The sequence below is a fragment of the Neodiprion lecontei genome, chromosome 7 (genome assembly GCF_021901455.1).
Source record: "Neodiprion lecontei isolate iyNeoLeco1 chromosome 7, iyNeoLeco1.1, whole genome shotgun sequence".
In the NCBI taxonomy this organism is placed as follows: Eukaryota; Metazoa; Arthropoda; class Insecta; order Hymenoptera; family Diprionidae; genus Neodiprion; species Neodiprion lecontei.
In genome coordinates, this window is record NC_060266.1 from 14353666 (window position 1) to 14380318 (window position 26653).

Below are 26653 nucleotides of genomic sequence, written 5' to 3' on the forward strand. Positions count from 1 at the left end.
ATGGTGCTTCTAAATATTCGTATCATTGTAATATTGAGAAAGTAATACCTGGAATGATTGTTAATAATATTCTTTTTAGTGTTTCTTTTTTTATATTATTTATTAATCTATGGTGGGCTCATGTAATTGTTGCCCCTGAAGAAACTAAAATAATTGTATTTAATAAAGGAATATCATAAGGGTTAAATAGTGTAATATTTTTAGGAGGTCATATTCTTCCAATTTCAATTGAAGGTGAGAGGGATCTATGAAAATAGGGTCCTTCGTTACCGGCGTCAATGTCAAGGCGCTGGGACAGTTTCAAAGAGAACTTGGGACGGATTTCGGGAGTCAGTATTCCTCGTTGGTTAAAGACCTCACCTGGGCATGCTGTAGAACTGCACGCCTTCTCTGACGCCAGTCGCCGTGCAATGGCTGCAGCTGTATTCATTAGAGTTTCATTTATTCGCCTAGCCAACATCGTAGTTTATTCATGGTCCTTCGAGCCGGATAATTGCTGAATAAACACCCTCAGATAAGAATCTCATCCACGTAAGCATAACTCATAAGTGAAAGAAAGACAAAGGCATTTATACGGTAGCACTGGCTGTCATATCGAATTTAGAGCAAAAAAAAAAAACGGAGCAAGCGCCATGCTTGTTTCTCTCACTAATGTATTCTCTATATTGTACTAGTTCGAGATCGAATACGTGTACGCTGAACACTACGAATTGGTAAAGGGACATACTTAAACTGCAATAAAGCTAAAGGCAACTAAAACAAAAGAATGTAACACCAACTGCTGTCTATCTATATCTCTCTCTCCCTCTCGCTCATGCATGAGTTCGAGATCGATGCTCGCTTTATAGCTGTCAATGCTATCTATCTCGAGGTGCTGAAAACGTGACAAGGTTTGATAAAGGCGTCCAATGCCTGGCAAAGTGAACCGTAAATGGTTGTTCCTTCAATATCGCAACGATAATCCTTCATTTGGTGTAAGAATTTTACAGCCGCGTCATTCTGAGTTTGCACACCTCACTGTCCATGGACGCCGCCATGTTGGATACACGGCGTGCCGCGTCTACTTCTCTCCCTCCCCTTCCTTTCTCCTACTCAGGCGACGAAACTACACTTTCGACTGCTACTGCATCAAATAGAGACATGAATACAATGCGGCGGCCAGTGCCTACTTCAAGCTAAAGATTTGTGAACCTACGATGTCCCTCCGTTTCTTGATTTCAGAGCAAACCATGGAAAACAACAATCTTCTTGCCGCTCAGCAGGCGCTGCTTACAGTAATTCGCAACTTCACTCAATTTGTGATAAATACGCCAAATGATCAATGGAGCCTAGGACAGGTGCAGGTGCGATTTGAAATGCTGAACGCCTATTGGGCAGATTTCCAAGGCAACCATCTCGCATTGATCGAGGCAGGTGCGAACGCAGCAGATGGCTACAACAGCGACGCAATCTACGCAGAAATCGAGAACCTCTACATTGAGTCGCAATCAAAACTCTACAACCTTCGCGATCAGCTGACTGCAACTTCGTCTAGAACCCCAGTCGCCCCAGGAGAGATAACACTATGCTCCCAGCACTCAAGGTCTAATAATAGCCGTTTAGCACCGATGAACATACCTACGTTTTCCGGACGCAGAGAAGACTGGGAAGCATTCCGCGACGCATTTTTCGCCATTGTTCATGAAGACGACCAACTCAGCGACGTGCAGCGATTATTCTACTTACGCAATCATGTTGAAGGAGAGGCCAAACAAGCCGTATACAGTTTCCCAGTCACTGGAACGAACTACGCTGCAGCCTGGGAATTGCTGACTACTCGATACGAGCACCCGAGGCTATTGGTGTATGATCATCTCAACTCCATACAAGACCTACGTAAGCTCACCAATGAAAACTCCAGTGATCTTCAGCATCTATGTGATTCTCTCGAGCGCCATAGAAAACAACTAGAAGCTCTAGGCCGTCCAGTCTCTCATTGGGATGATTGGTTCATTTCGATCGCAGCCAATCGTCTAGATCCAGAAACACGCGGCAAGTGGCAAGAAGAACTGGAAAGATTAGATACAGCTACCGTTGGTCATAGAACAAGAATGCCGACCTACACCACACTGATCAACTTCCTGAACAGTCGATGTCGAACACTCAAATCGATGGAGGGTCCAAAATCCACTCTAAAACCTTCGGCGAGACACCCATCATGCTTCGCTTGATGGGAGTGGGCGCAGATGCAGGTGGCACTGCTCGATTCTGTCCATCTGGACTGGCTTGCTCTGTGTGCCGAGCACTGCACCACACTTCTCTACATGAAGAACAGAAACGAGCGGGGCCACCTGTATCTGCGCCTATTCCTATCAAGCGAAGCAAAGAGAGTGGAAATTCAACCAATGATCTGAAGTCAACGACTCCTCTATCCACCGATATGTGACTAGCCATCCTGCCAACAGCGATGCTGCAAATTGGAAGCGATCGTGGAAGAACCATCTCTGCTCGAGTAATGCTAGATTCGTGCTCTGAAATATCAATGACTTCGATTTCTTTCATTCACCGTGTCAGTGCTTTGGCAGAACGTGTAGACATGAGCATCAGTGGTGTTGGCGGAGAATTCATCGATCGCTCGCAATTCAAATCACGTCTACAGATACATCTTCCCGACTTGGACAGCCCCGTTGATTTTGAAATATACTGCATAAAACGCCTCGGTCTGAGTACGCCAACTACTCAGATCCCTCAGAATGTTCGAGAGCTTTGGCGTCCCTTGCAATTGGCAGATGAACATTTCGATACACCAGGTCCTGTGGATATACTTATTGGGGCAAACCTTCTCCCGACCTTAATGCGGTCCGGGGTCCTGCGGAAAGACACGACAATGGCACGAAACACCGCAGTCGGATGGATCATTTCGGGCTGCATCGCTCAACCGACGACGTCGACCACTACTCGACTCTGCCTTACACAAGCTGGTGTCGAACCTCATTGGTATCAACAACTATTTCAACTTATTCAGCGATTTTGGGAAATTGAGAACGTGCCCCATGTCGTAAGACAGTCGCCAGATGACAAGATTTGTGAAACTATCTTCAGTCAGCATCGACGTGACGCTCAAGGGCGTTACATTGTACCACTGCCTGTTCGGACAAACCTCCTTCATCTGCTCGGCGAAAGCTTACTCGGTGCTCTGGCTTCACTGGCTGCGCTTCTCCGACGAATGAAAAGAGATCCAGCACTGGCTCGAGCCTGCATAAATTTTATGAACGAGTATTTAAGATGTGGCCACATGAGAGAGCTACCTGAGGAAGAAATACATCAAACTGACTCACCGATACACTACATACCCTTTCATGGGATTTGGCAGAGAGGAGATCTCGAACAGAAGCTGCGCGTAGTATTCAATGCGTCACGGTCTACGTCTAGTGGGTACAGTTTGAATGACGTTCTGTACACCGGCCCTAAACTCCAGACCACCTTGTGGCGCGTGTTAGTTATATGGCGTATTTATCAAATCGCCTTTAGTACTGACGCTCAAATGATGTACTGTCAAATACGCATAGCAAAGGAGCACTTAAACCTACAACGAATTGTTTGGAGCCCTCACGAGGATTTACCTGTCAAGCATTATCAGCTCCTCACCGTCACTTATGGCACGTCATGCGCGCCCTACCTCGCTCTTAGGGTGATGAAACAATTATGTGACGACGGAAAGGAGGGTCGTGAGGATGCAGCGAGAGCTTTACTCCACGAGAGGTACATCGACGACATTTTTTCTGGTGCCGATAATATTCCAGATGCCCTGCGATTGCGGGACCAAATGATCCAACTCGCCCAAGCAGGAGGCTTTCCCCTTCGCAAGTGGGTTGCCAACACTCCCGAGCTTCTACAAGATCTGCCTCCGGAAATGTGTTTGCGTCCATCATAGGTTCGCATCGGTGAAGACGGACCTGTAAATGAGCTGGGAATTCACTGGGATCCTCAGGCTGACAACTTTCGTTTGGCTCCACCACAACTCGCGCCTGTGCAACGCACAAAACGCGAGATACTTGCCGCGGTCGCAAGCATCTTTGATCCATGTGGATGGCTTGCACCCGTCACTTTATTGGCCAAAATGTTGATGCAGGATCTGTGGCGGGCTGGTCTGGATTGGGATCAACCGTTGCCGGCGTCAATGTCAAGGCGCTGGGACAGTTTCAAAGAGAACTTGGGACGGATTTCGGAAGTCAGTATTCCTCGTTGGTTAAAGACCTCACCTGGGCATGCTGTAGAACTGCACGCCTTCTCTGACGCCAGTCACCGTGCAATGGCTGCAGCTGTATACATTAGAGTTTCTCAAGATCAATCCGTTCATACTGCATTGTTAATAGCCAAGACCAAACTGGCTTCCGAAATCCGTCCCAAGTTCTCTTTGAAACTGTCCCAGCGCCTTGACATTGACGCCGGCAACGGTTGATCCCAATCCAGACCAGCTGGTCCTTCGAGCCGGATTCGCAGCGGCGGCCCGTGCTCACAGCTCAGTAGCAGCGGCAGAAAATCCAACAAACCGCCCGCCTCGTTCCGTGAACGAAAGTAGATGTCCAAATGCCGCCCGCCAAAACCAGATTCGTTTAGCGGTGAGAACCATTTGGCCTAGCAGGATCGGCGAGTGGGATGAGAGCCAACTTAACGATAGGTCTGACGTATTCGCCAGTAGCAGCACGAACGGTCACGGTGCGGACGTTCCCATCAGGTCCCGGATGAACTTGAATTACGCGTCCCAAAGGCCATCTGCCATTGACACGTAACAATTTCGGATCCAAGATGAAAACTAGATCCCCGACCTTTGAGTTGGGGCGCTGACGCAACCATCTTTGGCGTTGTTGTAACATGTTTAAATACTCTCGGCTCCATCTTTTCCACAACTCGTCCCGCATTGCTTTCACGAGCTTTCAGTGAGTCAAGTGGTCTAGGTTGCTGTAATCTGCAGAAACTTCGGGTATCGACCCAAGGTGTCTTCCAACTAGCAGATGGCCAGCTGTTAAAACTTCTAGATCATCGAGATCGCTAGAGAGCGGAGAGAGAGGCCGGCGATTCAATACGGCTTCAATACCGATAAGCAACGTGGAAAACTCTTCATATGTCAAATTTCTTGGGCCGGCAACTCGTTCGAGATGTCTTTTGAAGGACTTCACGCCAGCTTCCCACAGCCCTCCGAAGTGAGGAGCAGCAGGGGGAATAAATTTCCAAGTGATACCTTCAGCGGCGAGAGCGTCTGCAACCTGATCCCTATTGAGAGAGCGGAGAGCTTGTTTCATCTCACGGTCCGCACGATGGAAGTGCGCGGCGTTGTCGCTCCAAATTTCTTTAGGTTTGCCACGTCGCTTGGTAAATCGCTCCAATGCCGCTTGAAGGCTTTCTGTTGTAAGGTCACCAACGAGTTCCAAGTGCACTCCTTTTGACCAAAGGCACACAAATACGGCAACATATCCTTTGGTTGCACGACAACCGCGACCTTTGGCCGCAAGAACGTTAAATGGGCCTGCACAGTCAACACCGGTGTAAGCGAAGGGATCACTTGGAATGACGCGCTCTGGAGGCAGGGGAGCCATAACTTGTTTCAATGGGCGGGGAGAAGAGCGGATGCAGATCACGCAATTTTGGATGAAAGTCCGAATTTTTCTTTTACCACCGATGATCCACGCTCGACGAACGACTTGGACGTACGAGTATGTTGATCGGAAGCCCCCGTGAAGTGATTTCTCGTGCGCCCAGTTGATGATCAGCCAAGCCAGATGATCAGTGCCAGACAATATTGGTGGGTGACGTTCATCGTAGGATAGTAGGGAGTGCTGCAAGCGTCCACCTACGCGAAGAATGCCCTTGGAATCAACGTGAGCGGCTAATCCTCGTAGCACGCTGCGATTGGGATGATTGTTCCCGCTCCGAAGACTCGCAATTTCAGAAGCAAAGTATTGACTTTGACTGAGTTGAACGCATGCGAGAAAGGCTTCGTGAAGCTCAACGGCAGTCATGGGCCCCAGAACAACGGCAGTGGGCGTGCGTTGAAGCCGAATTCGTATCCAACGACGTAATCTCACTAGGAATCGCAGCAGAGTCAGTAGCCTTGAAAATTTGTTTACGAAAGATGGATTCAAGTTCAGATTCTCGCAAACGGTGGTAGCATGGCTGATCACTGCTTCTGGAGTAGGATGTGACGGGATCTGTTTCCAAGTAGACGGATTTGAGAGCCAGGTGGGTCCGTCAAACCATGAACGTTCGTGCAAGAGTTGAGTCAATTCAGCTCCTCGTGTGGCGACGTCTACTGGATTTAATTCGCTGAATACATGTCTCCAAGCGGCGCGGGGAAACGTTTCTTGTATCTGATTCACGTAGTTGTCCACTAGCGAATTGCCGACAGGCTCGTCCGAGCAAATCCAATGAAGGGCGATTTGAGAGTCGGTCCAAGCGTAGCAATTGTCACTGGAAATCTTTAAGTCTTCGGCTACAGTTCTTAGTAATTTCACAGCTATTAGAGCTGCTCTAAATTCCAGTCGTGGAATAGTCATTCAAGGCTCGGTTTGTTCCTTAGGACGCAAGCTTTTGATTGAAGCCAGTTTGGTCTTGGCTATTAACAATGCAGTATGAACGGATTGATCTTGAGAAACTCTAATGTATACAGCTGCAGCCATTGCACGGTGACTGGCGTCAGAGAAGGCGTGCAGTTCTACAGCATGCCCAGGTGAGGTCTTTAACCAACGAGGAATACTGACTTCCGAAATCCGTCCCAAGTTCTCTTTGAAACTGTCCCAGCGCCTTGACATTGACGCCGGCAACGGTTGATCCCAATCCAGACCAGCCCGCCACAGATCCTGCATCAACATTTTGGCCAATAAAGTGACGGGTGCAAGCCATCCACATGGATCAAAGATGCTTGCGACCGCGGCAAGTATCTCGCGTTTTGTGCGTTGCACAGGCGCGAGTTGTGGTGGAGCCAAACGAAAGTTGTCAGCCTGAGGATCCCAGTGAATTCCCAGCTCATTTACAGGTCCGTCTTCACCGATGCGAACCTATGATGGACGCAAACACATTTCCGGAGGCAGATCTTGTAGAAGCTCGGGAGTGTTGGCAACCCACTTGCGAAGGGGAAAGCCTCCTGCTTGGGCGAGTTGGATCATTTGGTCCCGCAATCGCAGGGCATCTGGAATATTATCGGCACCAGAAAAAATGTCGTCGATGTACCTCTCGTGGAGTAAAGCTCTCGCTGCATCCTCACGACCCTCCTTTCCGTCGTCACATAATTGTTTCATCACCCTAAGAGCGAGGTAGGGCGCGCATGACGTGCCATAAGTGACGGTGAGGAGCTGATAATGCTTGACAGGTAAATCCTCGTGAGGGCTCCAAACAATTCGTTGTAGGTTTAAGTGCTCCTTTGCTATGCGTATTTGACAGTACATCATTTGAGCGTCAGTACTAAAGGCGATTTGATAAATACGCCATATAACTAACACGCGCCACAAGGTGGTCTGGAGTTTAGGGCCGGTGTACAGAACGTCATTCAAACTGTACCCACTAGACGTAGACCGTGACGCATTGAATACTACGCGCAGCTTCTGTTCGAGATCTCCTCTCTGCCAAATCCCATGAAAGGGTATGTAGTGTATCGGTGAGTCAGTTTGATGTATTTCTTCCTCAGGTAGCTCTCTCATGTGGCCACATCTTAAATACTCGTTCATAAAATTTATGCAGGCTCGAGCCAGTGCTGGATCTCTTTTCATTCGTCGGAGAAGCGCAGCCAGTGAAGCCAGAGCACCGAGTAAGCTTTCGCCGAGCAGATGAAGGAGGTTTGTCCGAACAGGCAGTGGTACAATGTAACGCCCTTGAGCGTCACGTCGATGCTGACTGAAGATAGTTTCACAAATCTTGTCATCTGGCGACTGTCTTACGACATGGGGCACGTTCTCAATTTCCCAAAATCGCTGAATAAGTTGAAATAGTTGTTGATACCAATGAGGTTCGACACCAGCTTGTGTAAGGCAGAGTCGAGTAGTGGTCGACGTCGTCGGTTGAGCGATGCAGCCCGAAATGATCCATCCGACTGCGGTGTTTCGTGCCATTGTCGTGTCTTTCCGCAGGACCCCGGACCGCATTAAGGTCGGGAGAAGGTTTGCCCCAATAAGTATATCCACAGGACCTGGTGTATCGAAATGTTCATCTGCCAATTGCAAGGGACGCCAAAGCTCTCGAACATTCTGAGGGATCTGAGTAGTTGGCGTACTCAGACCGAGGCGTTTTATGCAGTATATTTCAAAATCAACGGGGCTGTCCAAGTCGGGAAGATGTATCTGTAGACGTGATTTGAATTGCGAGCGATCGATGAATTCTCCGCCAACACCACTGATGCTCATGTCTACACGTTCTGCCAAAGCACTGACACGGTGAATGAAAGAAATCGAAGTCATTGATATTTCAGAGCACGAATCTAGCATTACTCGAGCAGAGATGGTTCTTCCACGATCGCTTCCAATTTGCAGCATCGCTGTTGGCAGGATGGCTAGTCACATATCGGTGGATAGAGGAGTCGTTGACTTCAGATCATTGGTTGAATTTCCACTCTCTTTGCTTCGCTTGATAGGAATAGGCGCAGATACAGGTGGCCCCGCTCGTTTCTGTTCTTCATGTAGAGAAGTGTGGTGCAGTGCTCGGCACACAGAGCAAGCCAGTCCAGATGGACAGAATCGAGCAGTGCCACCTGCATCTGCGCCCACTCCCATCAAGCGAAGCATGATGGGTGTCTCGCCGAAGGTTTTAGAGTGGATTTTGGACCCTCCATCGATTTGAGTGTTCGACATCGACTGTTCAGGAAGTTGATCAGTGTGGTGTAGGTCGGCATTCTTGTTCTATGACCAACGGTAGCTGTATCTAATCTTTCCAGTTCTTCTTGCCACTTGCCGCGTGTTTCTGGATCTAGACGATTGGCTGCGATCGAAATGAACCAATCATCCCAATGAGAGACTGGACGGCCTAGAGCTTCTAGTTGTTTTCTATGGCGCTCGAGAGAATCACATAGATGCTGAAGATCACTGGAGTTTTCATTGGTGAGCTTACGTAGGTCTTGTATGGAGTTGAGATGATCATACACCAATAGCCTCGGGTGCTCGTATCGAGTAGTCAGCAATTCCCAGGCTGCAGCGTAGTTCGTTCCAGTGACTGGGAAACTGTATACGGCTTGTTTGGCCTCTCCTTCAACATGATTGCGTAAGTAGAATAATCGCTGCACGTCGCTGAGTTGGTCGTCTTCATGAACAATGGCGAAAAATGCGTCGCGGAATGCTTCCCAGTCTTCTCTGCGTCCGGAAAACGTAGGTATGTTCATCGGTGCTAAACGGCTATTATTAGACCTTGAGTGCTGGGAGCATAGTGTTATCTCTCCTGGGGCGACTGGGGTTCTAGACGAAGTTGCAGTCAGCTGATCGCGAAGGTTGTAGAGTTTTGATTGCGACTCAATGTAGAGGTTCTCGATTTCTGCGTAGATTGCGTCGCTGTTGTAGCCATCTGCTGCGTTCGCACCTGCCTCGATCAATGCGAGATGGTTGCCTTGGAAATCTGCCCAATAGGCGTTCAGCATTTCAAATCGCACCTGCACCTGTCCTAGGCTCCATTGATCATTTGGCGTATTTATCACAAATTGAGTGAAGTTGCGAATTACTGTAAGCAGCGCCTGCTGAGCGGCAAGAAGATTGTTGTTTTCCATGGTTTGCTCTGAAATCAAGAAACGGAGGGACATCGTAGGTTCACAAATCTTTAGCTTGAAGTAGGCACTGGCCGCCGCATTGTATTCATGTCTCTATTTGATGCAGTAGCAGTCGAAAGTGTAGTTTCGTCGCCTGAGTAGGAGAAAGGAAGGGGAGGGAGAGAAGTAGACGCGGCACGCCGTGTATCCAACATGGCGGCGTCCATGGACAGTGAGGTGTGCAAACTCAGAATGACGCGGCTGTAAAATTCTTACACCAAATGAAGGATTATCGTTGCGATATTGAAGGAACAACCATTTACGGTTCACTTTGCCAGGCATTGGACGCCTTTATCAAACCTTGTCACGTTTTCAGCACCTCGAGATAGATAGCATTGACAGCTATAAAGCGAGCATCGATCTCGAACTCATGCATGAGCGAGAGGGAGAGAGAGATATAGATAGACAGCAGTTGGTGTTACATTCTTTTGTTTTAGTTGCCTTTAGCTTTATTGCAGTTTAAGTATGTCCCTTTACCAATTCGTAGTGTTCAGCGTACACGTATTCGATCTCGAACTAGTACAATATAGAGAATACATTAGTGAGAAAAACAAGCATGGCGCTTGCTCCGTTTTTTTTTTTTGCTCTAAATTCGATATGACAGCCAGTGCTACCGTATAAATGCCTTTGTCTTTCTTTCACATATGAGTTATGCTTACGTGGATGAGATTCCTATCTGAGGGTGTTTATTCAGCAATTATCTGGCTCGAAGGACCATGAATATACTACGATGTTGGCTAGGTGAATAAATGAAACTCCTGAGTTGCTCCAAATTAGTTCAGGTTTATTTTAATAGAAAATTGAATCACTCTGATTGACATATACAAGAGAGAACTTAGATCTCAAAATGTTTAAAGAATATAAGATTAAGTAGGCGCTATCAAAGGCAGCGTACGTAGCTCAGCGTGACGGAGCGAGGACTGACGCCGCAGCGAAGCCAGGCGGCCGTACGACTCCAGACAGGAGCTGCGCACGCAGCGGCGGCCTGTGCTCACAGCTCAGTAGCAGCGGCAGAAAATCCAACATATATATATGTATATATGTATGTATATATTGTGCACCCGGTAAGTTCCCGGTCATTTTCTCCGAGTGACCGAGGTGCAAGAAAAATCCACGTCACAATATATATACACATATATGTATATATATATGTATATATGTATATGTATATGTGTATATATATGTATATATATGTATATATATTGTATATGTATATATATTGTGACGTGGATTTTTCTTGCACCTCGGTCACTCGGAGAAAATGACCGGGAACTTACCGCGTGCAGAATAATTCGGTGTCCGCGAAGTATCCTGGATCTAAAACGATATCGCGAAATTTGTTGGGCACCTGGTGTGATCAACACGCCTCGAGATCGGTAATGTAATATACCGCGACCATATACTCGCCAGCTCAGTAGCGCGGAGAGGGGAGGGGTAATTTTTGGGTAGAGAGAGATGCAACACAAGTAAGCCAACGCGTGGTTTGGCCAAATCACTATAAAATTTCAATAATACGTATATTTCTCGTCAGCGATAATACAAAAAAAAATAAAAATAAAAATAATAATACTACTGCGAAAGTCGTTCTTCGCGATTCCAAATACAAATGCTTAAATTCAATTCAAAAGAAACAAGAAAGGGTGGAACAAACAAAATAATAGAAAAAAGTGAATAAATCTAGGAGACCTCCACGGCCTACGTGCGCTAGTCGCCGTTTTAATGATACCCCAACTCGCAGAAACCAAAAACAAGATTTGGACTCGATGCGCTGCCCGCGATCGTCCTCGACTACGACGCTAATCGTCACTTAATCATAAACCGCTAAACAAAAACGTGATCTAGATCATGATCGACGCGCTAATCGCCATCGTGATTAAATCTAGGTGATGTCTTATTTCTACGGGCGCTAGTTGCCACCTTACTGATGCACAAGAATTCGTACACTAAACCAAAAAGACGTGACTCGACGCGCTAATCGCGACCGAATTAATAACTCTAGGAAGCTTTTCTGATCGTGCGGGTGTGTAGCGTATTATGACGCATCCGAGCTCCAGTCGTAGTCACTATTTCCACAAAGTTCGCAACCCTTCCCGCTAAACCGAGCATCTACGCACAGTAACACGCGACCCCCCCCCCCCCCCGAGAGGTGACCCTTTTTACGTACGCAGACTCGACGAGACCCCGTGCAGCGGAATTTGGCCGCACTCAATTTCGAACCGAAATTGTTCCCCACTCGAAACCGTGACTCTACGCGAGACTTCACAGGGATCAACTTGACTCTACGCGTTATCGCGAAAACTCAGGCTACGGTCATCATAAAGGAGATCGGCAAACAGATTTCGAGCGCTACTCTAACTCCAAGATTAAGTGGGCCGACCGTTCATCAGTGTGCCAATCTAACTTGCGCTCGAAATATGCCCGCAAAGAATTACAAGCGCTTACCACTTCGTAGCCACCCGAGGAATTCCCCGACTCCAGTTGCTGCCATGGCACGCGATTTTCCCCTTTTTTCTTTTCACTATAACTCGATACAACGACCACCCACTACGCAACGTCGCCAGGACTCAAGTGACGAGTCCTGCAAATCGCAGCCGCAATTCGAACATGCCCCGAACATAGGCGCTGTCCGTAGTCAAAATTCCCCCGATCTAATTGGGGTTCTCGTAACAAAATTCTTACAGCCTAGCGTATCGCTATCGTTGAATTCCGCTGTCGCGGGGTGTTGATTGGCTGGCCAGTCTCTGGTACCCCGTAGCTTGACAGTGGTGTGGTGACGACTTCGCGAGGGTACCTGTTGTCAGTTGGGCGACGGAGGGGGGGCTACGGCTCGCCGGCCACCAACGGGAATCTCGTCCGTCTTGGATTCCCTCGCGGCAGAGCTCTCCGTTGACGCTCTCTACGTAGCCTCGTGTGAGGCCCTCCTTTCGTCGCGATCCGCCGCGATTGCCATCCAGTAACGTCGTTCGAATTTCCTGCCGATCCCCTGTCTCAGGCCGCATTTACTCGCCACCCAAAAAAAAATAAACAAAAATCCAGAAAAGTCTTATTCGCTAGACCGACTATGGTCCCCTCTTAGAGTCTCGGATGCGTGACTGTTGTCCTGGCGCTCTTTTTCGAAATAAGCCGCGGTTTGCTCCGCGGGCTCCCTAAGTTTATGGTCCGTCTAGAGTTCGGGATGCCGTGTGGAACGCGCAGTAAAAATGCCACGTTACAATATACAGGGTGTCCCTAAATTGCCTCCCACGGACTAGCCAGCATAATACCTCGTTAAAATCCAACCGAGAATTTCTTTTCCGGAAGCTCGTCCGACGCATAGTTTTTGAATTATAAGCGGTAGCGCTAGGCCAATCAGAGTGCACCATTTCATCTAGATTTGCCGCCACGGAAATTGCTGTTTTGTTCGTCTGGGTGAATTATTATTATTCGTTTACGAATTAAATATCGGCACCTCCCCTCTGTCGCTGCTGTACCCCTTATGCTTGAGTATGCGCTTCTGTTTACACACACAAGTGTGCGCCCATGGATGTGCGGCCGGCAGCGTGTGCCGCGGCAACAATACCGAGGTCAGCGCCCGTGAAGGGGTACAGCAGCGAGAGAGGGGAAGTGCCGATATTCAATTCGTAAACGAATAATAATAATTCACCCAGACGAACAAAACAGCAATTTCCGTGGCGGCAAATCTAGATGAAATGGTGCACTCTGATTGGTTTAGCGCTATCGCTTATAATTCAAAAACTATGCCTCGGACGAGCTTCCGGAAAAGAAATTCTCGGTTGGATTTTAACGAGGTATCATGCTGGCTAGTCCGTGGGAGGCAATTTAGGGACACCCTGTATATATATATATATACGAGTATATATATATATTGTAACCAATATTTTTATTACATAAAGTTGAGGGTAAAACGATAGAACGATAATTGGTTACCCTACGGCGCAGTCACTAACCTGAATGATTAGATAGAGAGAGATACTAAGAGAGAAAGATACGATTGTTGGGCGCCAGACGCACATGCGTCAAAAATAGATAATTAGACAAAAAGATAAAGGTAAAGGTAAAGGTAATAGATAAAGGTAAGGTCAGGTTCTACGACGGTTTTGCACAGTTCGCTCAGAGAGACAAGATGATGGTAGAGGGGCGGAGTCGAATCCAATAGATAAAATAAGAAACAGGTGAAGCAGGAATAATGTCAAATATATTAAGCAAGAAGCGATAAGTTTAATGACAAGCAAGCAGCTGAAGAGATTGAGATACAATTACGATAAGTGCGATAATTAACAATATTTACAGCCAGAGAAAGGTTAAGCGAGAGAGTTAACAAATAACGGAACGTTTTCCGAATAAGCGGGAAACATGCGCAAGCTCGCGATACTAAAGGTAACGATTAACACGGTTTTATGATAGATAGGCAGAACAGAAAAAGATATACTGTACTTAAATTAAGCGGTAAGCAAATAAATCATAAAATATGAGAAGCGATTATAAACACATGCGAAATACAACAATTGTGATAGTTATCACATTACCAGAATGATCAGAAATACGCAGACAGGGAATTATGAATTACAAGGTAAATTCAAGCGACAGGTCAAATAGAAAATTATTATAAGATATAGAGAATAACAGATAATACGTAGTCTCTAGTTTGCGGTAAGTGCGAGAGAAAGAGAGATAATATTCGGTACGATAAAAGGTAATTCAAGATAAGGCAAACAATATTCAAGATAATTAATATGCAACGTACGGCAAACCAAATAGACTACGGACAACTACGATCAGCGATATTAGCGAAGAAAATAGTGAAAAAGATGTTATGCGATACGGCACAATACTCCAATGTCAAATGAACGACGAGCGGGACCGCGCAGCGATGTAAGATCGCTCCCGCGGTACACTCACTAAGATACGATAATCAGCGGTAATAGGTAAAGAGACAGATAGAAACTAATCAGAGAAAATATAACAAAATAGCAATGCTCAGTAGCTAAGATAAAAATTGATCCTTCAACGGAACGCGCTGCTAGACAGCGATATTAGACATTCAAATTTTCCATAAGAGAAAGATAATAAAATTAGCAGTAGTCACTACAATGCGTAAATAATAGTCAACTAGTCGCGAAGTTACTTGCAATAAGACAGAGAAAGGGACAAGGTAAGAGATAAGAGAGAATAAGGTACGAGCCCAGGTGGCTCAAGCAGACCAACTGCAAGATAAAGAGAAAAGATACGAGCCCAATTGGCTCAAGCAGACCAACTGCAAGGTAAAGAGAGCAAGAGATAAAGGTAAAGGTACGATATATTGCAAGTAATCTCGTGGCTTCACAAAATAGAAAAGGAACCTCACTTACGTAAAAGAAGATATAACAGGTGCGAGAGGATGCGATAAGGTAGCGGTAATTAGCGATGACAAGGACACTAGTCTGATTCACGAAAGCTGAATGTAAGATTGATCAACTGCAAAACTGATAGTAGAGTTACTAAAAGAGCGGTTACTAAAAGAGCGGTCACTAAAAGCACGTCTGCTGTTATTAGTAACTGAACGTAGAGTGACGAGATGAGCGATGATCCTGATTTTCGTCGAGCTGCTGTCACGTGATTCTTCCTCAAATTTGCGGTATTTTAATTGGACCAGCAGGTCGCGTGGCCTGGTCCACGGATAGGCGGCGATAATCCCTCGCCGCTCGTTTTTCTTTTCCCTCGACGACAGGTATCGGGGTATCGGGACGTCGGAAGGTGGTTAGAGATGTTTTCCTTCAGCTACGCGGTATCGTTGGAGAGAGGGTGGGGGTAGTACTGCTCATGTGTTGCGATATTGAGGTGTGCGGCAATGTTACGTCACCGGTCTCCTGGACTTGCGACAGACTGTAACTCACTCCTTGCTTTACTGGTACTCCCCGTTGTAGCTATTTCGTCGGCGCTGCATCCCGGCCCTCGCTCATCGAAGCCCTCATGCCGGAACGATCTGGTGGTGATGGCCCTCAACCCGGATCCCCACACTAGATCCACCAGATCCACGTGGTCAGCATATCATTAGCCTATTCCACGCCGCAGTCCTTCGATAAGACGGTTCGTGAAGAGAAAACCGTCCTCTATTGGATAGTCAACGACTTAGTAGATGTTAGGGTCGGTTCAGCTCTAGGCTGATAAGTATCGTCGACGGGAGGCTTCGTTGTGTTTTTGACGCACAGCCCTGTACGCCGCCTGACGATGCATCCGAGCGGTAGAAGCATTCGTTCGTGGTTCGGCTCCTGGCCGATAAGTCTCAAATAGTTGGAGGTGCTGTTTGTGCATCACGCACGACCCTGTTCGACAACTAGATAGGCATCCATCGGGATTGGTTTCAGCGGTATTCGTTCGTCTGTAGTCGGTTGTGGTCGATGTTGAGCTGGTACGTGACCCCTGTCAGGCAGTGTCCTGGTATCTTGGCGCGAAGGTCTCGCGGATGGTTCTCGAAGAGCATTACAGAATTAGAAAATAGCATACCATTAGCTTAGTAAAGAGAAATCAACTTAAAGATAATTAGTCGTTCATTTTTGGAGTATTGGCCTCAGACGTGCTCTCGTTATTTTTAGCGATATCTGCACCTAGGGGAATGCGATAATTAAACAAAGTGACGGGGTACGAAATACCATGTCACAATATATATGTGTGTGGTCTGTCAACGTCATTTGTCAATAATCACAAAAAAACAAAATAATAAAGCTTAAATTGCACTAGACTACCTCAAATAAAAAAGCACATTAGCACGTAATAGTGATTTACAGATTCAGGAGTCAAATTAGACTCAAGCATCTAACTGCACATCAATCCAACGCGCTCACAACTTCAGCTCGCTTAATTGCCATAAAATGATTGAAGCAAGCTGCTTTGAACACATCCAATGACATCGAAGTAGTAACAATTGGCGGTAGAGAGTTCCAAAAGGTAGTGCCAACAACTAGGAACGAGTGCTGCAAGATTGACGTGCAAGGAATTGGTGCGAGGAGCGCATCAGTCCGGTTGTTATCTCTATGCAGAGCAATACTGGATTTAATCTGATACGCTCATACAGCAAAGCATTTCCATTTAACACCAACATTCCATAGAATATACATCCTAACAGATATAAACAGCGATTATACGGCGAAAGCCACCCGAGATCCAGCCGAGGACTACTGATATGCTCCCCAAGCCTCTTACGCAACACAAACCTTACACAATTGTTCAATGCAACTGTTAACTTCTTTTCAAGGTTCAGATTCAAATTTGTAAGCGCTACCGCGCAGTAATCGAAGACTGGAAGAACTAAGCTAGTGACAAGCTACCGTTTCGAGTGGGTGTTTAGATCATTGACTAAATGACGAAGACGATACAGTATCCTCGATGCAGAACTTCATGTTCTTGCAACCTGATCGGTCCAAGATAACCTTGGATCAAGCATGACACCAAGATACTTGATGCTGACCACATACTGAATATCCTCACCACCGAGGACTAAAGCTGGAATCTGCTCAGGCTGAATAGAATTCACATTGAACGCACTGCCTAAAACCATAGCTTTGGTCTTTAAGGCATTGATTTTCAACTTGTTCTGACGACACCAGTCCGCTACTGCTGCTCAGTCCTCATTCATTTTCTCAATAGCACTACTTCGTCCAGAAACTTTGCAAGTAAGATGAACAACACGATCATCAGCAAAGGAAAGATGACTGCAAAGTCGCAAGCACTTTGGAAGCTCATTGATAAAGAGTGAGAACACCAACAGGCCAAGGACACTACCTCGAGGCACACCAGTTACATACTTCCGCCACGTAGACACCTTATCACTGTCTCTCACTGCATGCTTCCTTTCCGCCAAGTAACAATACATCCAACGAATGACTTTAAGCGAGAAGCCAAGCTCATAGAGTTTGCTCAACAGAAGCAGATGATCAACAAAATCAAATGCCTTGGTTAGATCAAGAAACACCGCCAGAGTGACTAACTGTTCATCAATCCCAAACCGCACATCATCCACAACCTTAACTACAGCAGTCTGCGTACCCATGCCTTGCAGGAAACCGGTTTGACGTGAATCTAGGACATTGTAATCGTTCAAAAAGCAAACAACTTGATCCAGCACAACACGCTCACACACCTTAGACATTGCACAAAGTATTGAGATCGGAAGCATTTCTACGACAGACTGCGGACCACGAGTTTTAGGTATCGGTGTGATAAGCGACGAACGCCATAGCGTCGGATAGTACCCGCTGTTTGAAGATAAATTCACTAAATCAGCAATTAATGGCCCGAACAGACCTTTAAAGGTCTTCAGGATATGAGTTGAGAGACCATCAATTCCCTCTGCACGCGAAGTACCAACCGAGACACACTCGATAATGTTACTAGCACGAACACGAGCAAAGTCAAACAGCACACCTGCTCTTTGTCTCGACAAACCAGCCACTACTTCGTCAAGCGATGGATGTTTTCTACCATCAACTACAGTAGCATAATAGTCATTTAGTTCTTCAATGCCAAACCGTAACACATCTCGCGATTTTCTAGCTTTTACTGTTAGTCCGAGCCTGTTCATTTCACTCCAAAATTGCTTCGTGTTTCCCGCACGATTGGAAACTGTTTGCAAATAACTCGCTTGGTTTTTTCTCCAAAGAGACTGGGCTTCACGACGCAATGAAACATATTCTTCCCAAGCAAGGCGATGACCATTCCTTTTGAACCGACGATAGTACCTATCACGCTGTCTGCGGACCTCACGCAGCTCCCACGTAATCCACGGATCTGAGCTTCGCTCAGGAATAAATTCACGAACGGGGACACACTGATCTACAACGTCCTTAAACAAGTTATTCAGCTTGCTTAGTCGCGAGTCAACAGATTGTAGCGAATTGTCTTGATCCTCGTCGGATTCATGCAACCTTGCAGCAACCAACTCAGTTGCTGCAGCAAAATCCGCTTCCTTCCACGATAAACACTTTATCAACCGCCTTTCAGATTTGGGATGATTATACTTGAGCCAAAAGTAAATCAGATCATGAGATGACAGGAAAGGCTGACCTGACTGCCGCCACGAGTCATGAGCTGCCAGATGACTGACAGCACAGACGTCAATCCAAGTATCTGCATCCATAGTGTGATTAGTGTGTTAAAGAGGAACAATACTCATGCCAGTTCTGACAAAAAAGTCACGTAACCTAAGCGCCTTGTCGTTATTGACTGGAAGGTCTGCATTGAAGTCACCAAGAACACACACCAATTTGTAACTAACCATCTTAGGCGCAAAGTCATTCTCAAACACGGACATACAGTCAGTTACACAAAAACGTACGGGCTATAACTTCAAAATTAGGGCTCTGGAGTAGCGAGGGGTGGTATTTTTGAAATCAGAAGACACAACTCTATTATGCATCGATGTTGACTCCTAAGCTGTTTCGCTCGACCTATCAGTGTGCAGTAGCTGCTGCACAAGTTGCAGCGTAACGCCTACATCTGCACGTCGGTCCGATGCACATTCAATGCACATGCAGCCTGCTAGCGGACCGATCTAGACCTAAGCTCATACAGGTATATACGTGAGTTGGGATGCTTACTGGACGTAGTGTCGCGTCAGCTTATTCCATGTCAATGATACCAAGAAGTATGGCAGTAATATTTTATTCACCATAAAAATTGTCCACACTAGGAATACAATGTATAAGCTGATAAATAAAATAATTAAAGGGAGTATTCCATCCCCGCGGTTGTCAACCCTTCGTGGACCGTCGTTTTGTCCCTCTCTAACTTAGTGCGATTGGTGGGCTGAAAATAGATAAATTAACATTAATTTCGTTGGAGCTTACAAGACGTTCCGAAAGGCGCACACGACAACTTGGTCGACGGACCGTTGATATGAGTTTGAAGAAATGATATACTCACATCTTACGAACACCTCCGCCATATTTTATAGGCTTTTCTCGACGAGCGATTCAGGAATCCAGTAACTGCAAATGGAAAGAAACGAAATATGAAATTCAGTTATTAAAGAGGTGCTCCATCCCTGGAAGGAATGTGCAGAAGTATTAAAATGCATAATATAATTGATTTGAATTTTGGATACTTACATAGAGAATAAACGTTGATGTCGAGGTCTTCTGTCTGTGATGGTTCTCGAACTAATATGTATGGAATGAGAAATTTGTTGACCCTGTATATAGTGGCCTGGCGATACCGGATCCAGGATATTTAAAGGAAAAATTTTAACTGACTGACGTAAATGGAGGCTAATTTTAAAATAAAATCAAACCTTCCTGCTTGTGGTCTAACCACGATTAATTTTACCATAACTACATCAACTGTAATGCCGATTACAATTGTTTTCCTATAATCTTGACGTTGATTCGTAATCTGTTCGTTTTTAAACTGGAGTAAAGTTTGTACCTAATATGGTCAGTAATCGAGGACTACAAGGTGCATACGTGTGGACATGCTAACTTTTTTGAACTCCGTACAAGATAACCTTGTGTGCCAGCCAGGTGCTCCGTGTCTTGGCCGCACCATCGTGTTATCGATACAGTCAGTGCAACACAAGAGCGCACTACAGGCTGTAACTTCAAAGTTAGGGCTCGGGGGTAGCGGGGGAGGTGATACTTTTGGAATCAGGAGACATAAATCTATCATGCAACGATGTCAACTCCTTAGCCGTTACGCTGGACCCATTAGAGTGCAGTAACTGTTGCACAAGTTGCACCGTAACGCCTACATTTACACGTCGGTCCGACGCACATTCAATGCACATGCAGCCTGATAACGGACCGATCGTGACCTAAGCTCATCCAAGTAGATTCGTGAGTTGGGATATGTACTGGACGCGGTGTCGCGTCAGCTTATACTATGTCAATGATACCAAGAAGTATTGCATAATATAATTTTCAAACTTCGTACAAGCAGATTAACTTGCACGCTGTTTCGTGCTTGCTTGGCTGCACCATCGAGCTACCGATAAGACCGTACCGTACGTGACTATCCAAGGCTGCATCGAGATCTCGGTAACCCAATGGAACGAGTTGCAACGAGTGCGCTATCTTTGAAGAAAAAATCATGTATTTCTACTCAGGCGTATCAACAGTGGCTTCAGCCTGTTACAGAGCACGTCGCAACATACAAAAAGTTGAGCTCGCAACGGATTTCTCAACTTTGTAGAATGCAAGCCTGAAAGCCCGTTGCACATAGCATCGCGCGTGTAGACATTATTTTTAATTTAGTAGTAGTAATGGAGTTTTACATGCATACCCTTCTCGGGTTTTTATATGGTTCTTTTATTTCCTCTATTGTTTTCCTTTATTTCCACTGTTTTCCATCATCCACTATGGACCTACATTTTTAACGTGGGTTCCGAACCACAGAGAGTACAGCTTGGGACACTTAGAAAAATCCATTGGTGTCGGCGGGAATCGAACCCGGGCTCGCTGGGTGGGAGCCGGGCCCATTACCACTGTGCCACTGCCTCTCCTTATTTTTAATTTATAAACCACACATATCGCACACGCTCTGAACTTCCATGAAATTCTCAATAATATTATAATGAACAACCACTAACATTTATACCGAGCGAAACAGCTATCGTTATCTTCATTCCGCATCGGAACGATATTATATTTTTAATTTTTCAAAATTCCCGTTAATATCATACTGGAAAACCACTAACCGAGCTGATACCGAGCGATACGGTTACCGTTATCCACGTTTTGCAACGGAACTAAATTTTTACATTTACCTTATCGTCCGACTAGAAGAATAATTCCACCGGGATTTACAAAATCACATAGCAACTACCCCGTGTAGTTATTGTAATATCCCGAGATAAGGTATTTGGAATAGTTTGGCTGCTATGGTCACAGAATAAGAGAAGTGACTATGGTTTTCACCAAGATGACGGAGGTTTCATAATGTTTGTGCAACATCACATAACATTGTGTCTCAAGCATCGCTTCACACTACAGCATACAGAGAACACATCAGACGTTCATACTTGCTGCCTCAAGCAAAGGCATGTCTAACGTCACTATCATTGCTGAGTGCCGGCATGGCGACGGATCGTAACAAAGACATTGTTCACGTCATGTTCAGTTATGACCTGCGTCAATCTTGTGTACGTGTACGACACATGAACACACACACGCACACGCATACAAGGAAACCGTGTTATGATTTCAGTAAAGGTCAGGAACGTTTCAAGATAAAGTAATGTGTGTAACAGAGGTCCGAGAGCAGGTGAGCCTGGCTCAGGTATGGTAGATTGTTGACGTTGACACTAGCCTTAGGATCGACGTTACGTTACTAGAAGTCAAAGTTTTGCGCCAAGGTGTTCGTTAGCTCTGCAGCGTTCATCTTCTTATCTTTCTGCAACACCTGAGAGTCTTATTTTGCAAAGATTCATGCATAGACCTTATCCAGAAGCGTGCCAGGAGACTGGCGACCATCGTTTGTGGTGAAAAAATTCAACTGCATTCTGAGCCAAATGCATCTCAATGCACCAGGTTGACATTGCAATGTCGAAATTCCTATTCTCACCTGATGCTGCATCTAGGAATTATGCACCGTACGATATTGTGCTCCAGACTGTATAGCCTGCTTTTGGCGGCCGATAAACAATAGCAATCAGAATTTTGAATTGCGACGAACCCCGTACCTCTGGGATGAGATACTTTGGCAATATAACTTCTCCAGCTCCAGCTGATGAATTAAGTAGGCGAGCATTGAGCTCCTTTCTCACGTAAAGAGCCACTCCGCCTCCACGCTTGCTATGACAGTCAACGCGCAGCATTGTGAATCCCGGTAAGTCAGCTTGACAGTCCAATATCGCATCACAAAACCATGTCTCGACAACTCCTATCGCATGGTATGGGTTTACCCTGAAGAACTCTTGAAACTCGCAGAAATGCACCATCAATGATTGAATATTAAGTGAGCAGATGTTTACCACCGTAAGGTCACCATTGTTATCGTTATTAGTAGCAATTGACGTTGGAAGAGACCCAAATAGTTGAATAGCAAGCTGTTGCAAATCCGTGGAAGGTAGAATTTTTACCGGCCGATCATCTATTGATTTTCTCAGAAAAAACAGCTCAATCAGAGAACCAAATATGTTTACGGTCCACATTAGAAAACGCTCTTAACACACGATCTCTGAGCTGATGTAGCTGAGCTGGCTGACGAAAATTAACATAGACCTTGGCTTCTGGCAGATATTGGTCCAACTGCTTCGCATTTGAATCCGGCTCACCCTTTTTAGCTTCAACTAGTTTCTTGGACGTATCCTTGCTCTTTAAAGACATGATGACCGAGCGAGGCCCAACAAGGCCGCTACGACGTGATCCTGCAACACGGCGCCTTTTTCCGATCCTGAAGGCATCTACAAGCTCATCTTTATCCAGCGCAGCATTAAGAACTCCTATCAAAGACGTGGACAGCTTCGTGACATCTTCACCGTCCACCTCAGGTACCCCACTGACGAGTTGATGAGCAACCTGATCACAAGCAGCACGAAGAAGGACAGCCTCATCAGCTGCTGACAGCTTATACTCAGCTGCATTCGATTAAACGGCGTCGAGGCGATTCTCGAAGACATTAGTCCGCGCAGAAATAGTTTCAACTTTAGTATCAGTAGCAGTTTGATTAGCAGTAAGCTTAGTAACGTCCTCGCGAAGTGACTTAACTTCGTTAGCAACTTTGGTAAGCTGTTTTCCAAAACTATCCATCTTCTGGTTAATTGACTCTAATAATGTGACGACTCTATTATCAGTAACGTCACAAACTGGACACATTGTTTGTAGCTCAATTTGAGCAGCGCACGCATTTTCAACACTCAGTCCAACAACAACACATTCTGTACGACAGCTATGCTTGCATGATACCCCTGTGGTAGGTCCCTTTGAGGAAAGGTCGATGAACTCATAGCAAAGTGCACAAGTTACCTTAGTCATATTGATAAGAACTTCTGAGCAGAACCAATAGATGGCAGTTCTTGATAATAAAGCGTTCTGCAAACCGACGCAAAGTAAACTATACGGCTAACCTAACCTAGCCGCAAAAGACCAAGAAGAAACTAAGTTTATTCCGATAAGCAAAAATTTGAAGTCAATATCTCAATAACCAGCATAAACCGGAAATTTCCACGATCACGATGATACCAGTTTTATTTGCATTCACCACAAACCACTTACACACCTTGGGAAAAACTACGACCTCAAAGAAAAACGCGTACACTATGAGAACCAACCAAATAATGATAATAATAATAATGACAATGACAATGACAATGACAATGACAATTACAATAATAATAATAATAATCTGCTATTTTTCCATACGATTAATACACATTTCATTTTCTGAAAACTTTTTTTCTGTGGTAAACGAATAAATATGAATAATTGCTCAATATATTAATGATAAATAAATAATTGTTAAGTATATGAATTCACATTTGAAACTTCAAATCTGTTCAATATCGTATTAATGGTGGAACGTTTCTGCCTGATGGTGGATCGTCAGTGGCATCAAACGCAAATATTTACAACGGTTCTACGCCCTCAGTTCTATCCTATAGCTATTGGAGGGCGGCGACAAACCTCTAAGGTACGGTGGCGGTCTGCCCAGGTATCAATTGCCGCTTTTGATCTTGCCAACTCAGAGCCAATTTTTTCGGAACGATAATGCGAACTTGATGTTTCTTGCTATGTATTAAGCATTGAGGACGGGCCAACTCTTTGTAGGCTAACAGACAGCACTTATAATCGTCAAACGTAGATGTGTTCAACGTTGAACTCTTGACACCCTTGGCACATTTGCGTACTTTGATGTCGTTGATGTGTTTCGTTTCGTCCTCACCCATGGTGGTAGATGTGTACAGTTTCGCTCGTAACCCGATGAACTCGGTCCGAATTTTTCCGTTGTTCTCATCCTTCATTAGACCCAGGCGTTTCTTGTTTTTCAGTGGAATACCGCACACGTTGTCTGAAGGACGGTCAGAAGTGTCAAACATTGCATCGACATCACGTTTGATGATATAATAGATATAAGGCACATTGAATTGAGAAATAACGCTGTCGGTTTCGGTGTACATTTAGCTTGTTTGTTCAAAAAATTGGCTTTCATGTGATTATAGTGAAAATCGTAGAGAATAATTTTGGATAGATCCAGGATTGCGGCGCCAATTTATCTAGGCTTAGCGAAGTGAACTTAGACACGATTCATTTCAATGATAACCATATCAGCGCCAAATACGGTGCAGCTGTGAAAGTTTGCTCGGGTGATAAGCGGTCTCGCACTACCTCTTCCCTCCCATTTTGTGAGTAATTTAACATCTGCGTGATTTCGCACCTTCTCCATAGTCTTGCCAACCACCGCGTTATTCATGAGTTCATAAAAGTTTTTCTCAAATTCGTTCCTAGATTGCTTGCGCATGTCGTTGTTGATAGTAATGTGAGGCTCGAGCCATGGAGATTGTACAAACTTCAAAATTCTATGCACTTTCATTAATTTCAATCCTAAACTCAAACACTGCCTTCAATTTCTATATTGCAATATATACTTTGTTTTGGGGTGAAGGGTGGTAACGAGTTCGGCGTTTTCATCAAACGGAGGACTGAAATGCTCGGGGCATAGAGGTAAATCTTTATGATCCTCGTGAAGCTCTGTAGGATATTTTAAATCCACCTCCAGGATGTAATGGGTCGGTGAATCGTCCGGGTGGGTTGATATATCGATGTGATTATGCTCCAACTGGAAAGAACCGATTGGTAAATGTGCACTCATAGCCGCACCGTATAGATTGTCTACGTCAAAATACATGAGATACAATTCCACGTTACTAGGATCAAAATCTTTCCCCATGAACTTGTTATTGGCCCGAGCGTGTCGATTAGAACATTGTGCTACACCGCCTCGAATACTCCTTTCGATAAATAACACCATTTCAGGGTCGTCTCAAAGTTGTAAATTTACTCTAGTATGTTAGAGCATCGCGTCAAAAGCAAGTCTCGGCGCTGTGTAGTAGTACAACGGATTTAAATCGTATGTTGTGAAGCAGCTGGCTCGGAAATTTTGAGAAATATCGGCAAGCAAAAGAACATCAGTCTTTAAATATAAATCTGAATAACCCCCCGATGACTCCAAATGAAATTCCCCCTAAAAATTTTTAGCGTGCTCGTAATCGGCGTCTGAAATATTGGCATCACATAGGTGTGAGTAGAAATGCTTTTTTGCAGGTAATCGCGTTTCATCGAGTTTCCTCCAACAATCGACGTATTCATAGGGAAAAACGCCTTTGCGGATCATCAAACTAAACTGTGTAGGACTATTATAAAATTTACGCGTTATGTGTTTGTCGGCATGATCCAAATATAAAGAAAGTTTATCGATGCTGCTAGCCATAAAGCGAAACGAATCGATGAAATTCAAGTGCATCACTATCCCATCAACACGTTTTGTGAACGTTATATATTTTTCCTTATTTATGGGCAGCAGTATAATTTCACCGGAAAAAGTTGACGCTAGGGATTTAATCAAAAAGTGCGAATCGTAACCGGACAAATCGTGAAAAACTATTGGAATCGTATGCGTCTCTGTGAAATTCAAATCACACCGATTATGAGCAGGACCACGATATTTACCCGTAAAGTGACAGTGTCCGTGACACTTTTTCTCCTCAGGAGTAAACGGCTGTTCGCAAATATAACAATTCTTTGCGCGTATGTAACGATCGCGTTGCACTTGGGTAAGAGACTTCATCAGAATTATGTTTTTGATGCGTGACTCTCCTTTAATCGATAAATCTTCAAGCTGCTGCATGAACCCATCTATGCAATCAACGCTGCGTTTACTGTCGAACTCCGATAAAGTCTCATCGTACGGGCAATGTACATATTACGCTAC

At 45.2% G+C, this 26653-nt stretch overlaps 4 protein-coding genes across 4 annotated transcripts; 1 reads left to right on the plus strand and 3 right to left on the minus strand.

Moving 5' to 3' along the window:
- The first annotated feature begins 2575 nt into the window (after nt 1-2575).
- LOC124295553 lies at nt 2576-3913 on the plus strand. The gene has a single exon (XM_046745972.1). It carries the CDS (start codon nt 2576-2578, stop codon nt 3911-3913), a length of 1338 nt encoding a protein of 445 aa, XP_046601928.1.
- Nucleotides 3914-4916: 1003 nt separating this feature from the next.
- LOC107225362 lies at nt 4917-6533 on the minus strand. Its single transcript, XM_015665802.2, has one exon. It carries the CDS (start codon nt 6531-6533, stop codon nt 4917-4919), a length of 1617 nt encoding a protein of 538 aa, XP_015521288.2.
- Nucleotides 6534-7034: 501 nt separating this feature from the next.
- Nucleotides 7035-8372, minus strand: LOC124295554. Its single transcript, XM_046745973.1, has one exon. The coding sequence runs from the start codon at nt 8370-8372 to the stop codon at nt 7035-7037; it is 1338 nt and encodes a 445-aa protein (XP_046601929.1).
- A 365-nt stretch (nt 8373-8737) lies between these two features.
- Nucleotides 8738-9718, minus strand: LOC124295555. The gene has a single exon (XM_046745974.1). It carries the CDS (start codon nt 9716-9718, stop codon nt 8738-8740), a length of 981 nt encoding a protein of 326 aa, XP_046601930.1.
- Between the last annotated feature and the right edge of the window lie 16935 nt (nt 9719-26653).